At 44.1% G+C, this 15,321-nt stretch overlaps 1 protein-coding gene across 2 annotated transcripts in view; it reads left to right on the forward strand.

Moving 5' to 3' along the window:
• The window catches only part of ARHGAP1 (Rho GTPase activating protein 1), a 32,609-nt gene extending 17,359 nt beyond the window's left edge, over positions 1-15,250 (forward strand). For both annotated transcript variants that reach the window (XM_079951954.1, XM_079951955.1), the window contains 10 exons: positions 4,651-4,738; positions 5,059-5,190; positions 5,294-5,380; positions 7,992-8,090; positions 8,730-8,837; positions 9,078-9,154; positions 9,542-9,619; positions 10,192-10,320; positions 10,762-10,865; positions 11,467-15,250. In XM_079951954.1, the coding sequence (XP_079808080.1) occupies positions 4,651-4,738; positions 5,059-5,190; positions 5,294-5,380; positions 7,992-8,090; positions 8,730-8,837; positions 9,078-9,154; positions 9,542-9,619; positions 10,192-10,320; positions 10,762-10,865; positions 11,467-11,646 (1,082 nt within the window). In that variant the 3' untranslated portion in view covers positions 11,647-15,250. The remainder of the gene's footprint in view (positions 1-4,650; positions 4,739-5,058; positions 5,191-5,293; positions 5,381-7,991; positions 8,091-8,729; positions 8,838-9,077; positions 9,155-9,541; positions 9,620-10,191; positions 10,321-10,761; positions 10,866-11,466) is intronic.
• The last annotated feature ends 71 nt before the right edge of the window (positions 15,251-15,321 follow it).

Consider the following 15,321-nt stretch of genomic DNA (forward strand, 5'->3'; position numbering starts at 1 on the left):
CCCTGCTGTGGAAAGTGCGGTTGTTAACCAGAGTATTCTCAGAGGAATAAAAGAACTGCTGCACGTCAAACAATGTGACGTGGACATGTTTTCCTAGATGGGGAGAATGTCAGTGTGTATGTGTGTGTCTGTGTGAATTATAAAATGGTGCTGTGTTATAACCTAGGGTATTTTACACTTTTGTACTGCAATAGCAGAACATTTCTAATTAAATGGGCTGTCATGTGCAGATGAGTACTGTAACTCCACACCTGAGGCATTAATCATTTCATTAAAAAAACAAAATCTTTTCTCATTTGATTTGCATAGAAACTTGACACATGGGTTATTGTTTCATAGTGTTCCTGAAGTTTATCACACTTTGGACTTGTTGCTCAAATTTCAAATGGCCTGGGCATTTTTCTAGATAATGCACAACATGGAAGTGCTTTAGTTTATTTGAAGATAGTCTTGTAGAAGTTGTTGTTATCGTTAGCTTTGCAGCTGTACCTGGTAACAACAGCGCCACACACCACAACTGTGCAATGGAATTTCTAATGCATACAATATTTTTATGGTTCAACATCAGCAGGGGCTTTATTTCAGATTTAAGCAGGAGCTTTTATGATAATTACAGCTAACCCGTTTGGGACAAAGGCAGTTGAATAATTGCTTAATGTTGGGTGCATGCTCAATGCTCCCTGCATGGACTGATGGGACTCTAGTTGTGTCATACAAGAATAGTGTTAGGGTGTATATTTGCATTTATTGGAATGTTATGCTACCTTGACTAGAGCTTGGTCTAGAAGTAGAAGCCTATAGAAATAAGCCTTGCTTAGTCTATGAAAAACAAATACTGGAGAACAATCAGGAGATGAACTAGAAAGAATCAGTGACTATTAAGAGGCTTCATCACTTGATTTGAGATTGCATATGGGATACTTACTTCAGGTAACCAGAAGCTTGTGGGGCAAGTGTAACCATAAACTGGCTTTTAATTGTCCAGGTCCTGAAGAGCTAGGTTTGACCTGAAGTTGTAGTCTTTCCCAACTTTAAGACCTTGAAGTGGAACCATAGTTATATATGTACCTTTCTCTTGACACTTACAGCTGGCAATTTGAAGATCCATCCTAAATACCCCATCTGCCTGATGTTGTTTTCTGACCCACCAGTTGGAAAATGCTGCTCTAAAGCAGTAGATATCAATATGGTTTGATCTTGCATTGTGTTCTATTTATACACTGCCAAGTTTTGAAAATCAATTTCTCAAAAACATCTGCACAGGACTAATTATCATAATATGTTGCATTGGTGAAAGTGACTACTATAATTCCACACCTGAGTTATTAATCTATTCAGGTTCTTTTCCCATTTCCCATTACAGAAATTCACATTGTCTGAAACTACCTCTTTGTCAAAGGAAGATTCTCCATTTCTTAATAGAACAGCTGTGGTTTGTAGAGTCAACAGATACTACCATTCAGGTCTTGCCACTCAGATTTCCTTTGGGCAGGAGCATTTCTTCTTCCAACCTAATAGGGTTTCTTTTCATGATATATTGCACCATCATGCGTACCGGGAATTATTTTTGTTCTCATCAAAAAGGGGTGCAAGGCTGCAAAATATCTCATAGGAGCACCATTTTACTACATTGGTCACAAGATTGTGGCACCATTCAATGTACTGCCAGGAGCATCTGCAATCTACTCCAGTGCGTACACTGGATGTGCGTACACACAGTTTGTGGCCATTGAATATATGGGAAGCTGTTTGGAAGTCCCTTGGTTAGGTACTCTATTTTTGGGCAACCGTGGGATAAACTGTTGGACATTGGTCTTGTGATCTGGCTGTAGTTTTGTACGGTCGTTCCAGATGACCTCTGCATTGCTCTTCTTTTTTTTCTGTCACTGGTGGGTGCCATGTTGTCCTGCAATGTCTTCTACCTTCGCATGCTTCACATGTGTTCATGTGATGGTATATCATCCTTGCATCCCCATGGCATTTACCTGGTGCTTCCCCTCTACCTTAAGCATGTCTTTGACTTCCCGTGCTGCAGCTGTTTGCATATTTTTTTTGGGGAGGGGTGGAGTAAGTTTTATAGTTACATAATCTCTGTTTATGTGTTGAAGGAAGTCAAATGAGAAGAGGAAAATAGGCAGGATGAAAGGAAATCTCTTATTATGGTTAGGGTTTTAGGTGGGTAGAGTAGCATACTAGATACATAGCTTAATTGACTCTTTCTGTTCCTGTGATGTGCGGATTGTCATTCCTTTTGTGTATATACAACATACTAGAGACTGCCACTCCTACTTTCTCTGCTCTGTGAAGTAAAACACTGAAAGATGTATCCATGACTTTTAGTTACAGTGGTGCCCCGCAAGACGAATGCCTCGCAAGACGAAAAACTCGCTAGACGAAAGGGTTTTCTGTTTTTCAAGGTGCTTCGCAAGACGAATTTCCCTATGGGCTTGCTTTGCAAGACGAAAACATCTTGCGGGTTTGCTTCCTTTTTCGTAAAACCGTTAATACCCGGGGAATCCGCGCTCCGCAAGACGAAAAAATCGCAAGACGAAGCAACTCGCGGAACGAATTAATTTCGTCTTGCGAGGCACCACTGTACTTCCCTCTCATGAAGGCATTTGATTTGTTTGGATCATGGCTTGTAGTTGGTATATTTAAAGCTTTTCTACCTTGCTTTTTAGTAAAAAAAAAAAAAAGCTACTAGTGCAGCTTAGCCTAGAGATAAAAAAAACAAGACTGTCCCTGCTTACTTTCTTAAAAACACAGAGAAAGGGAGAGAAAGTGATAAGGAAGGAAGAGGAAAACATGTAAAGTCTGGCACCAGATTGTAAAGTTACAAAGCTATTATGAAGACTAACTGGGATAGCAAGGGTCCAGGGAGAAGAAGAGCCAAAAGGAGCTAGTTCCTTAGAGTTTATGGAATGCTCCTGCTTTCCATCTCCCTCATTTGTAACTTAATGGAATGGTTGCTGCTAAGTGACGGTTGAGGGTAGAGGGAAGACCAAAGGGTTGCCTTCTAAATTAGATAAATCTTTATCACCCATGAATGAATTTTATTTACCATCCAGTATGTGTACTGAACAGACTTCATACTTTTTGTTCTTTTGAGTATGTAGAACTCACAGAATCCTGAGGCCATCTTCCTTATTTTATTTTACTTTTTAAAAAACAAAACTCTATTCCCTTCTGAGCCTGGATTAAGTATAAAGTGGGCTGGTAGTGGTAATAAATGTGAGGTAAAGGTAATAAATGATGGTGGCTGACTTTGCAGCATGGAAGGTGTACATTTTTAACATCTTCAGTGTTATGATAGTGAAAGCCCCAAAGAGCTTTGTGGCACAATCTAGTCCCTCCTCATATGCAGAAATGTGTACCTTTGCACACATAGGAGATGGTCATTGGTACACAATTTCTTCCTCATGGGTACAGGTTTGTGTGCGTGAAGAGATTGATCCTGAGAGAGGGTGATTCAGACCAAAATTTATTGTAGCATGAATGTTCTTAGAATAGAGCTAACATTATCAAATGCAACCAGCTGCTGATGAGGTAACTTCTAGTGAGAAGTCCATGATCAACCAGAGCATTTAATGGCCATTCATTAATATGACCCGCTTCCTTCTACAATTTTGTCTTACTTATCAAATGCTTTTAGCTCTGCTCATTGTAAGTAGACAGAGAGGCAAGACCTGTGTTTATACGTTGTTCTACTGATAAGTCATTATTACTGCTCTCAGCCATAGATTATTGCAAAGGCTTTTACTGTTGTCATAAATTTCACATTAGTGGTAATTTCACTGTCACGAAATAACCAGAAAAAACCCATGGTAAGGCATTTATTGGACTTTCATGTGACAAGAGCTATATATCACCCCCAGGCCTAGTTTGTAACACTGCTGAAGCAGACTTACTAGGTCATCTGCCTCATTTGGGACTGGGGAAAAAGTTAAAGGTTATTTTACAGAGTATTTGTTCCAGGCTGATAGCACAAAATCTTGTGCTTCTGCAGTTTGCTGGTGGCTTCTTCTCACAGCTGATTCACTTTCTGATCCATAGTGTTTCAGGCCAATTCGTCATTGTGCAGTCCTTGATTTTGTTTGTGTTCCAGTTCTTTCCTTATCTACAAGGACAGCAGGTGGTATGGAACTGTGGATACACTGGGGGGAAATGATGGACAAGGCCAATACTTTGTAAAGGATCAGTGACCTATTCTCTGAATGTTTGTGGGGGAAGTACTGTCTTTCCTCCCCTCTCCACCTTGGAATCACAAACCTCAGCAATGCTTACTAGAATAACCCTGTGGATACTCTGCTCCTCTGGGGGTATTTTAGGCTATTTCCTGCTTGAGAATCATTTCAAATTGTCTGCTCGTGATCCAAGAGTATGTGCCCCTCATAATTTATTTTCATCATGCCTTGCTCTATTCCACTTCTCACCCTTGGGTCCTCTCAAAATGCAGCCTTCTCTCCATACCGGTGAAGTTTCATGTTGCATTGTTAACTTTTTTGACAAAGCAGAGCCTTTGAACTTTCCACTAGTATCACCTTGGAATAGTTGAGTACTCCACAAGCAGTGCTCCATTATTTGCCTATTGTGGTGTCTTCATGCTTTGTCTTTCAACCTGCTGTGATGTGTGGCATTTTTTGTCCTCAGGTGACGACAAGTATGGGCGGAAAGTAATTCTGTTCAGTGCCTGCCGGATGCCTCCCAGCTATCAGCTTGATCATGTGAAACTGCTGAGGTGAGTGCTGCTGCAGTGAACCACCTGCTTTGGCGAAGATTAGACCTGAGACTCTCCCCTGATCATTCAAATCTGTAATGATTTTGACTACATGAATTTGGGTACCAATTAACCCCCAACTAAGATTTAAGTCAAAATTCCTTAAGCACTTGGTTAGGAGTGCCCTTCATCAATCTGACCCCACCCTCTGGCTGTATATTCACTACCTCTGTGCCTGTGTTACCTATATTACTTTCCTTATGCTGTGACTGCAGGAGGCAAAGAAGCAAATACATATTTTTAAAAAACTCTGGAGCTTAGGTATGTCCATCTCTCCTTAGCTATTTGAAGTATACATTGGACCAGTATGTTGAGAGTGATTACACCTTAGTCTATTTGCACCATGGCCTGACCAGTGAGAACAAGCCATCCCTGAGCTGGCTGCGGGATGCCTACCGGGAATTTGACCGCAAGTAAGTGTGTGTGGCTGTGGATTTTGCAAGGGTCAAATTGCTGTGCGGGAACTTTTTTGGGTGAAAGGGTTGGCTTGGCTTCTCATCTTTCTCTCATTATTAGATACAAGAAGAACATCAAAGCATTGTACATTGTGCACCCAACGATGTTCATCAAGACACTGCTGATTCTCTTCAAGCCCTTGATCAGGTAGGAAAGTGCAAAGGTACTTTGCTCTGTGGTGGAACTCGCTTTGGTATGAGGAAGAGTGGCTTCCTTAGGAGCCAAGTGGGGTTTTATCATCAGAATCCTGAGACTTTTTTGTTAAGTAGGTTGCTGGTAACTTGTGTATATGTAAACACTTACTGTGATGACAGCATCTGATAACACCTTTCATTTAATTTTACATTTTTATCCATGTCCTTCCTCCATGAAGCTTGAGGGTAGCATGCATTGTTACCCACAGTTTTATCCTCGTAATAACTCTATGAGATAGTGTTAGGGAACTGCCATCGGAAAGGCAGGAGGTGGAGGGTCTCTCAGAAGTCAGGAGAGACTCAGCAGCGGAGGAAGGCACCAGCAGGGGGAGAGTGGCCTACAACAACGCGGAGAATGTGTCCACAGGGATAAGTCCCTTCCTGGCCAATTATGGGTGTCATCCCAGGGCATTTCCAGGAGAAGGAGGGGAGAGATGGAGTGTCCCGGCTGCGGAACACTTTGTTGAAGAGATGGAAGCGATCCACCGGCAACTCCAACTTAACTTAGAGAGGGCCAAGGAAGAATACAAGAAGCAAGCAGACAGAAGCAGAAGGGAAGGTGAAACCATAAGGGTGGGGGACAGGGTGTGACTATCCACCCAAGGACTGCCGTTCAAGGGAGGGTGTAAGAAATTGAGACCCAAACGGCTGGGACCCTTTGAGGTCATACAACAGGTCAACCCGGTAGCATTCAAACTCAGATTGCCCAACCACATGAAACTGCACCCAGTATTTCACAGGTCTCTACTGTCACCATACCGAGAGGGGCGAGAGTGGGGGGAACGTGAGAGGGGGGTTACTCAAACACCGGTCATAGAAGAAAGGGAACGCAACATGCATGTGGCAGAAATCATTGATTCCAGGTGGAAAGGGAATCAGGTGGAGTATTTGGTAGAATGGGAAGGGGAAGCGGAGTCGGAAAACACATGGGTGCCGGCAGAAGAGGTCAACGACGAGGTTTTAATAGAAACGTTTCATCAACGGTTTCCAAGGAAACCTCAGCCCATGGGACGGTTCAGGAGGGAACACTTCGGCACCACCGATGAGGAAGAGGAGTTTGAAGGGTTCCCAGAATCAAGGCTGGAAGAGGGAATAGACTCCGACGAGGAAGAGGACACAGGGAGAAGAGACGGGAGGCAGTGGAGAGAAGTGTTTGAGTCCTCTGATGATGAGGAGTGTTCTTTCCGGGGTTTTCCATCCTCACCGCCAGCAGGGGAAGGGGCGGGAGGGGGTGAAGGGGGCCCTGGAGGGGAGGTGGATGTCAGGGAACTGCCATCGGAAAGGCAGGAGGTGGAGGGTCTCTCAGAAGTCAGGAGAGACTCAGCAGCGGAGGAAGGCACCAGCAGGGGGAGAGTGGGAGATCAGAGAGAGAGAGAAACGAAGGAATGGCTCAGGGAGTCTTCCAGCGATAACAGCGGAGAAGTCTCAGGTCCTCCCATAGGTACACCCACTCTTCGCCGGAAACTGTCGCGCCGAGAATCCAGACGACGCGTTTCTGTCAAGGAGCTTTTATGCTGGAGTAGATTCCGTAAACGCCCACTGTCGGATTCTGCCAGCGATTGAGGGAGCCACGCTTAAGGGCTCCGCTAAAGACAGAGTCCTGCTAAGCTGAGCAAACTCTGAGGGACTAAGCTTTTACGCACAAGCAGCTCATCATCCCATCACAGATAGATTAGATTGATTGAGAGAGAGAGAGAGAGAGAGAGAGAGAAAGTGAATCACAGTTGCAGGTTCAGATCCCCACTTTGCATCTCCGTGGCTTGTCAGTACACAAAATATTGGCTCTAATTTCTATAAGCTATAATTTCTATAATGTGGGGCTCCTAGAGTGTTTGTTCATTGCAAGGATATGCATAGATGGCTCATCTTGTATATTCCATATCATTTTTAGACAGCTGTTGCTCACTGATGTCAGCTATATCCTGTCATAGTTGCAAGATCCCCTCCATTTTCTGTCCAAAGCTTTCAGTGTGTGCCTTGAATTGCATTATATAGTCCTATGAGGTAAGAGGAAAGTGGGTATCATGTTCCTGCATACTCTTGATCTCTATCTGAGAGTGTGGAAATTGTCCTGCAGATTAGTACTTGACTGGAGCTTGTTGCTTCCTCTTTTCTGTCTAACTGAAGAATTAGGTTTGATAAACTTTGTTTCTGACTTATGCTGAGTGACTGACCCTGACATGCAGGCCCCTGCTTGCATTGTTGTCCTTTAGTTGGCTAATAGCCCAGACTTGTTTCAGATATTTCCTGGCCTCTGCCAGAGAATGAGGAGGAAATAACAAAGGACATAACTTGTATTGTCAGCAAAGTCCCCAGGTTGAGGCACCAGAGAAGTACCTTTTAGCACATTGCCAGGCCTAGCTGGGGTATTTCAGTAATGGACAAATCCCTGCCTATGTGTTGGGGAACTGCAGAGTGGTCCAACTGGCACACAAGCATTGCCTCACAGTTCTCAGTACCATTTTTACCTCTTCATCTCATCTCTACAAGCCACCCAGAGATGTACTAGTGCTGCTACTCTGTACCCTAATTTCTTTCTTACTGGTTTGTCACCTGTCTTGCAGCTTTAAGTTTGGACGGAAGATTTTCTATGCAAACTACCTGAGTGACCTGGAGGAGCATGTGAAACTGGAGCAGCTGGGTATCCCAAGCCAGGTGCTAAAGTGAGAGCATGTTTAATTATTTGCTGGTGTTTAATTTTACTGTTTACTATTAGATTCTGATGGATTGTTTAATGTTGCTTTGTTTGACATAAGTTGTTTGTTTTAAAGTTATTGTAACTTTTTATATTGGATTAGATTGTTATTGTTTGATGTTTAATTATGCTTTTATACCTGTTATTATTATTCTTATCAACATCATCATCATTATCCACTTTGCCTACTAGCTTACCTTTTGTTTCTGTAGAGGAGGCTGGAACAGGGAGGAGAACAGGGTGAGCAGAGAGGGAGTGGGGTGGCGAAGGGACACTGGGAGTCTGACTTGTCGGCTCATACAGTATGATGTTGTGAGCTGCTGAGATGGCTCTCTCCTCTGCATGGCTTGCTCTTTATTGTCATGTGACCCTCAGAAGGTTTCCCAAGAGGGAGTGTGGCTTCGGGCTAAAAAAGGATCATCGCAACTGATGTAGCAGAAGTAGCTTGTAAGTACTTCTTACAAGAAGTAGCTTGTAACTAGCGTAGTGCCAGGGCCTCTGGGCTTGTGTTTACAGGATAATGGGACACTGGACACCAGCTTAGCACTTTTTGGTGTAGTTTAGAATGATTCCATACATACATGTTTGTGTCTGTCTCTCACTGTAGGTATGATGAATATCTGAGATCCCTGCAGAAGCCCTCCCAAGTGCCTCAGAAAGTAACCCCACCACGCCCACCTCTGCCAAACCAACAGTTTGGAGTTTCTCTCCAGCAGTGAGTATCCTCATCTTTTTTCTTTTCTTGGTGGACCAGTGATACCTATAGTCTATCTGTGGGTAGTTCTGGAAATGCTTTCCAATCATCTTGAATCAGCACCTGTGGTTAGCTTGACTTTTGCCAGCCTTGAGCTTTCTAGATCAGGGCCAGTGATACACTGGATATATTATGTCTGATTCAAAGATGTTTCTTTGGGGGAAGTGACAGGAAGAGTCTAAGCTTCTCCTTTCTCAACAGCTTACGGGAGAAGAGCTTGGATCAGAATCCCATTCCACTTGTGGTAAGGGAGACCATTGCCTATCTGCAGCAGCATGGTGAGTGAGCTAGGAGGAACCCTCTTCTGACTTGTCTTGTTGCTACATCCACTGTCCTTTGTCTCCCAACAGCACCCTTCTGTTGCATCAGCCTAGCCTTTTTAAGATGCCTTAGCACAGACTCATTCTTTTTCCACTGCCCATCTTACTATCTTTCTTGTCATTTGATTCTGGTCTTCAGAAAGACACAGCAAAATTGAACACTAGGGAGCTGAGGGATTCTACTAACCTAATTCCCCAAGTCCCTTCTGCATAGCTGTTCCCATGCAAGTGTCCCTGTGCATGTGGCTTTCAGGATGTCTTTGTCCTGTGATATTGGAAAGACTTGCTGTTATGTGTGGTAGGTCTTCCCTGAGACTGTGCTCTTCTGTTTCTCTTTGTCCCCAGCTCTTAACACAGAGGGGATTTTCCGACGATCAGCAAACACCCAGACAGTCAGAGAAGTTCAGCAGAAATATAATATGGGTAAGTGCCTGCATTAGGTTCCAGAAGTCTGCTTAAGCTACTCCACTGCCCCTTTCCACCATTCTTTTTGTCTAGGCCCCAAATCTGCCCTTAGCACTTTGGACTTGTGCCCTCCCACAACGTGCTTTAACGTCTGAATAGATCTCTGTTTGAAACTTGGCTGGAATCCAAGGAGTTTATTCCTTTTGACATAAACCTATTCCAGTCTAAATCTATACCCCCTGGATAAAGGAGGTGCTTAACCTTCCACAGCAATTATGTTTGATCAATGTATAATGTGTTTCCTCTGTGTCATCCTCTGGGGGGTGTGTGTCTCCATTTCCCTAATATTTGCTGGAATCCTGTTGCTGGTATTTTTGAAGCAATTCTTCCAATGCTCCTAATGATTGCTGCTTTGGAGGAGGATTGAGTACCACTGATCCTTTTTTTTTTTTGACAGTGTGTTTACTTGCTCCTGCCATGCTTCTGCCTCTAGTTCCTGGTCTTTGGATAAGTTCCTTATTCTGCCAGGTGGAGGGGGTTCAACCCTGGTGCTCTAGTTATGGCTTTGAACCTATCCACTTTCTTACCAGGGCTGCCTGTGGACTTTGTGCAATATGAGGACGTGCACCTGCCAGCTGTGATTCTCAAGACCTTCTTGCGGGAGCTGCCTGAGCCTCTCCTCACCTATGGTCTCTACAATGACGTCGTCAGTTTCTACAGTGAGTGGCTACCAAGAGTGTCCTGATCCCAAAGCAGAAAACTCCTCTAAATACGCTCTACCCAGAGTTGTGCTGTACTCTCACAGCAGATTGGCTGTATTATGCTTTCCCAGGGCAGCATAGTAAAAGTCCTAATTCTAGTACAGTCATACCTTGGAAGTTGAACGGAATCCATTCCAGAAGTCTGTTCAACTTCCAAGCTCCTGCAGCCAATTGGAAGCTGCGGAAGCCCCATCGGACGTTCGGGTTCCAAAGAACATTCACAAACCGGAACACTCGCTTCCGGGTTTGCGGTGTTCAGGAGTCAAAACGTTTGACTTGCAAGGCGTTTGGGATCCAAGGTATGACTTTTTGAGGGCTTTTCCTCTGCAATCCATCTCTCCACATGAAAGCTAGGACTTTGCTTGCTGGTATAAATGCCCCACTTGCTTCCCTTTCCAGGTGTAGAGGAAGAAAAGCGTGTAGATATTGTTCGCAAAACCCTCCAGAGTCTCCCGGAAGAAAATTACCAAGTGCTGTGTACACTGATGTCCTTCCTTGTGCAGGTGAGCTGTCCCAAAGCATTTATTTGCACAGCATATATGTAACATCTGAAATTCGCTGCCATAAGATACGGTGATAGGAACGGGCTTAAATGGCTTTCAGGCTGAATTAGGCTTTTCTCTCTTGTGAATTTGCGAACTATAGTGACTAAATGGCTCCTGTGTGTTCAGAAGCAGAGTACATCTGGATACTTGATGCTGGGGACAGCCAATGGGGTGGGGTTGCTGCTGTTACACCCCGCAAAAGGCTATGATTTACAACATCTGTTTTGCCATTTAAGTAATCTGTTAATGCTTTTCTCTGAAAGCTTGAAGCCTAAATGATTAAAGAAGGAGTTGGTGCAAAAGTAGGTTTTATTTCCATTAATCAATAGAAGAAAACAGTTTCAGGCTAAAATTTCCAGCCTGTGAAGAAGCAAGAATGATTGCTGCCACATTTTAGTGTCTCGTCTGCAAGTTATCTCTTCATGCATGCTTTCCATTGGATGTTCCTTTGTGTATAAGCCTAGAGTTCTCTAGAGGCAGATGGTGAGGAACTAGGGAAGACAGAATCAAAATATATTTGTCTCTAAAGTGAAGTATTTTCTTCCTCCCTCCTACATAGGTCTCTGCTAACAGCGACATCAACAAGATGACCAACACTAACCTGGCCGTCGTTTTTGGCCCAAACCTGCTGTGGGCCAAAGATGCAGCCATTACCCTCAAAGCCATTAATCCTATCAATACGTTCAGCAAATTCCTACTGGACAACCAGAGGGAGCTTTTCCAGAGCCTGGAGGCTTGATTGAGAGCCTGTTTGTGCTGACACACCATGTGTCCACTGTGACCACTTCCTTCCTTCCTTCCTTCCCTCCCCCTCCCCTTTTCCTTTCTACTTTATCTTGGAACCGTGGCCAAGCTTAGAAAAGCATAAGGTGATGAGTGGAGTGAAAAAGTAGTAGGAGATGGCATTGAGTGTGTGTGTGTGTGTACACGTGTGCATGAAAGAGGGAGAGAGAGAGAGAGAGAGAGAGAGAGAGAGAGAAGGGGTGGTCAAGTGGGCTGGGAAGCTGGCCTCCCCATCTCTAGAAGTGGAGTGTCCAGATTCCTCTTAATTCCTTCAGTTCCCTTCCTTTCCCAAATTGCTCCCATCAAGTAGCTCTTCTTGTACCCCAGCAGAATCCCTACCTCTTGGTGCCTGTGTGATCTGGACTAATATGTGTTGCTGCAGTGGCCCTTTGGCTGAGAGGAATCTATTTCTACTTCTCTTCTTTGGCTCACATTGGTTCTCCACATGCACCCAAGTCAGTTCTGAGCATTCCCATTTTGGAAGGCTGCGGCCGCTACTGAACACAACCAGCTTGCTACCCTTGATGGAAAAGCTGACCCCATAAGCCCTATGGAAAACATGGGGTATAAAAGAAGATTGCTTTGTCCTGGAAGTGCCCATGTTTCTGAATAGAGAGCTATTTGTACATTTCAAGGAACTCTAGTACTTGTGGTAGTTGCTGTTACAATTTCCCTGCCATGATTTAAAGGTTAGTGCCCTCAGATATTGTGGAGACCACTCTATCTTTTTGTAATGCCCTTCTGAAGAGAGTGTCTCTGTGAAACTGGCCTTGCCATTAAGGTTTTCCATTGGGGGGGGATAGTGATTTTGTGTGTGTTTTGCTCTCCCCCTGCCAGACGGTAGGAGTCATGCAGGGGGTGTCTGCTGTCGTGGTATTAGCTCTTCAAAATGCCAAAGGCCAGATTAAAACACTGCCCATTCCTGTAACTGAAGCACAGACATCTGTGCCTCTGGTTGCTGCTGCCTTACCATTGTGATGAGAGCATACTCAAGCAAAAGACAGATCACTGAGGCCAAACTCAAGAACCTTATGCAGAAACCTCCTTGCCCCAATCTACTGGGCAATCTTGTGCCAAAATTAGGGGAAGGTGAGTTTTCTCATTGAAGGATCACTGCCATTGTGTCCTTGTTGAGCTGAAATATAGTTGTTTTACGAATACCAGAATGGCTCTGATGGACCCTTTGTTTCCTTGGCACATGGAGATAGGAAGCATTGCTGCTCTTTTCTCTCACCTGAGAAAGGTTATGCAGCCATGCAGTATGGTTATTCCATAGATTCTTGCCTATGTGAGTTGTTCCCCCTTTCAGATCAGAAAGCTGAGTTATGCTGAACTCTAAACTAGGCTAAGCCATTGGCCTAAGCACATAAGTTTTAAGCCAAATGTGTTCTCTCAAAAATAGCAGTTTTCTGCTGAGCCTATAGAAGCTTTTGCTTTTTAATAGTGTTGTAAAAGTGCATTTTCACAATGTATTACTGCCAACTGTCGTAAGGCTATTTTGTCCACACCCAACCCATTAGTTGGCCCTGTAAAATAGCAAGCTTGGAGTTTCACAGGATTACAGAGAAGTTGGAGGTGCTTTTCTCCACCTTCCCAGAACCTGTGGCTTCCTGTCACAAGACAGTTAGAGGGAAGCTGGCAAGGTGTGTTTTGTAAATGCACAGTAGGCTACTGTTTAAAACTGAATAAAGGAAGGCCTGTGCTATGGTTTTAAAGTAACAAATGATCAGCACTAAAATCTGCATGTGAATTATCAGTGCCCGTAGCCCAGCCAGATCCGGTGAATTGGATTCCACATCTGTCACAGATGGCTGGAAATGGTGAACCGAAGTGCTTGACACTATTATGAGGGGCTGACTAATGTGTTGGTCAGAGTTCATCATCCTACGTAAGGTACAGGATCAGTCAACATATAGGAAGTGTTCAGTCTGATAACATATAAACTTAGTTCGAAATTTTGGAACAACACAGCAGTTGGGAATATTGATTTTTCTGTTTAGCTGAGACATGGAGAGGCTTTCACCAAGAACACTAACAAGTGAACGGCAATGGGAGGAGCAAGAGCCTTTTGCCTTCTAGTGTCTCTTGTATAGAATAGTTTAGCATAGTTAACTTGCTTGCTCCTGTTCAGAGTTCCCAGGTTGGAAGGAGAAGCAGCTGGTTTCCATGGAAATCATTGCCTCGGAAATGGAAGGCCCAGGCACTTTAGGACACAAGGCTGCAGGTTCAGCCACTGCACTGTAACATTAATTCCTCATCTTATTTTAGGATTAGGAGCAAGATCAGGCAGGAGGGAGAAAGTGCTGTCATAGCTGCCCAGTAACACTTTTATGAAGTCCACAGATTCCCAATTTGTGTGCTTGTGTGATTTCCCCCACCCCCAAACACATTGCAAATCTTTGTATTGCTAGCTACTGCACACAGTTAAAAGTGCACTCACAAAGCCCTGCAAGTAAGCCAGTGTAAAATAGCTCTGTTGCTTTCCCTACTTCGTGGGAGCTTCCAGGACACCTGGAGTACATACATGGCAGCAATGTCTGCTTTGCCTCATTGCCCTCTCCCCTCACCATTTTTTTCCCATTTTCAAATCTCTTACCATTGTGGGCGATTGGTGGAGCTGCATGCTAGGCCTGACTGCACCCTACGAATTAAGTTTGCATCTTTGGCCAGTTAACTCCGAACTTCCTTCCCCTTCCCTTTTTTTGATTGCTGCCATGTGTGCTGTCTGAATTAGGATGGTAGGCATCCAAGCAAGTGCTTGGAATTACTAGAAGACCAGCATCTCAAAGGGCCAATTATGTCCTTCCATGCTCCTCTTGTAATAGAGGCCAAGAGCTGGTTAGATCGCCATGGCTGCACATTTTTTTCTGTCCTCCTGCAAACTTCCAGTGCTACACCTGCTTGGCTGCCTCCTTGTCATGTAGCTTCCATGTTAGATATTGGCCACAGTGCTTCTGTGGGTGGAGCGCTCCATCTCTATTGTATCCTTTGCTTGCCTAATAAAGCCCATCAGTGTCTTGGTACCCCCTGAATACACTCTGTGCTCTCACCTCTAGCAGTCAGTCATGTATCTGTAGTGAGAAAAGCTTATGGGTGCTGCTGCTGCTTATGCTGAAGCTAATTGGATGCCTTGTGGTAGGAGTGGGGAACCTGTGGTCCTCCAGATGTTGGACTCCAGTGCTCATTAGCCATAGCCAGCCTGGCCAGTTTTCAGGGAGGATGGGAATTGTGATCCAGCAACATCTGGAAGGCTGCCGGTTTTCCACCTTTGCCTTATGGCAAGTCTCTTTGCTGACTCAGCAGAGGTCTTTGATGGCCAAGTGACCCCTGGTTGCGTGTTCTCCGCTGGGGTCTGTATGCAGAGTTTACAGCTTTGCTTTTTGTTGCTGTTATCTTGCATTTTTGTTCTCATTGATGTTTATTGGGAGCAGGGCTGGGTTTTTTATTTTTATTTTTACTGTGACATTAATTTACACACCCATGTTTATTTCCTTCTAATGGTACCAATCTTGTATTTCACAGTTTGCACTTTTTGTACTTCAATAAAAACCCAAAGCCAATACCAGTTTTGGTGTTTTTCTTCAATGTGTTGTTCTAGAATCAGTCAACAAAAGAGACTGATTAGTATCAT

Source organism: Podarcis cretensis (genome assembly GCF_951804945.1).
Source record: "Podarcis cretensis genome assembly, chromosome: 1".
Lineage (NCBI taxonomy): Eukaryota > Metazoa > Chordata > Lepidosauria > Squamata > Lacertidae > Podarcis > Podarcis cretensis.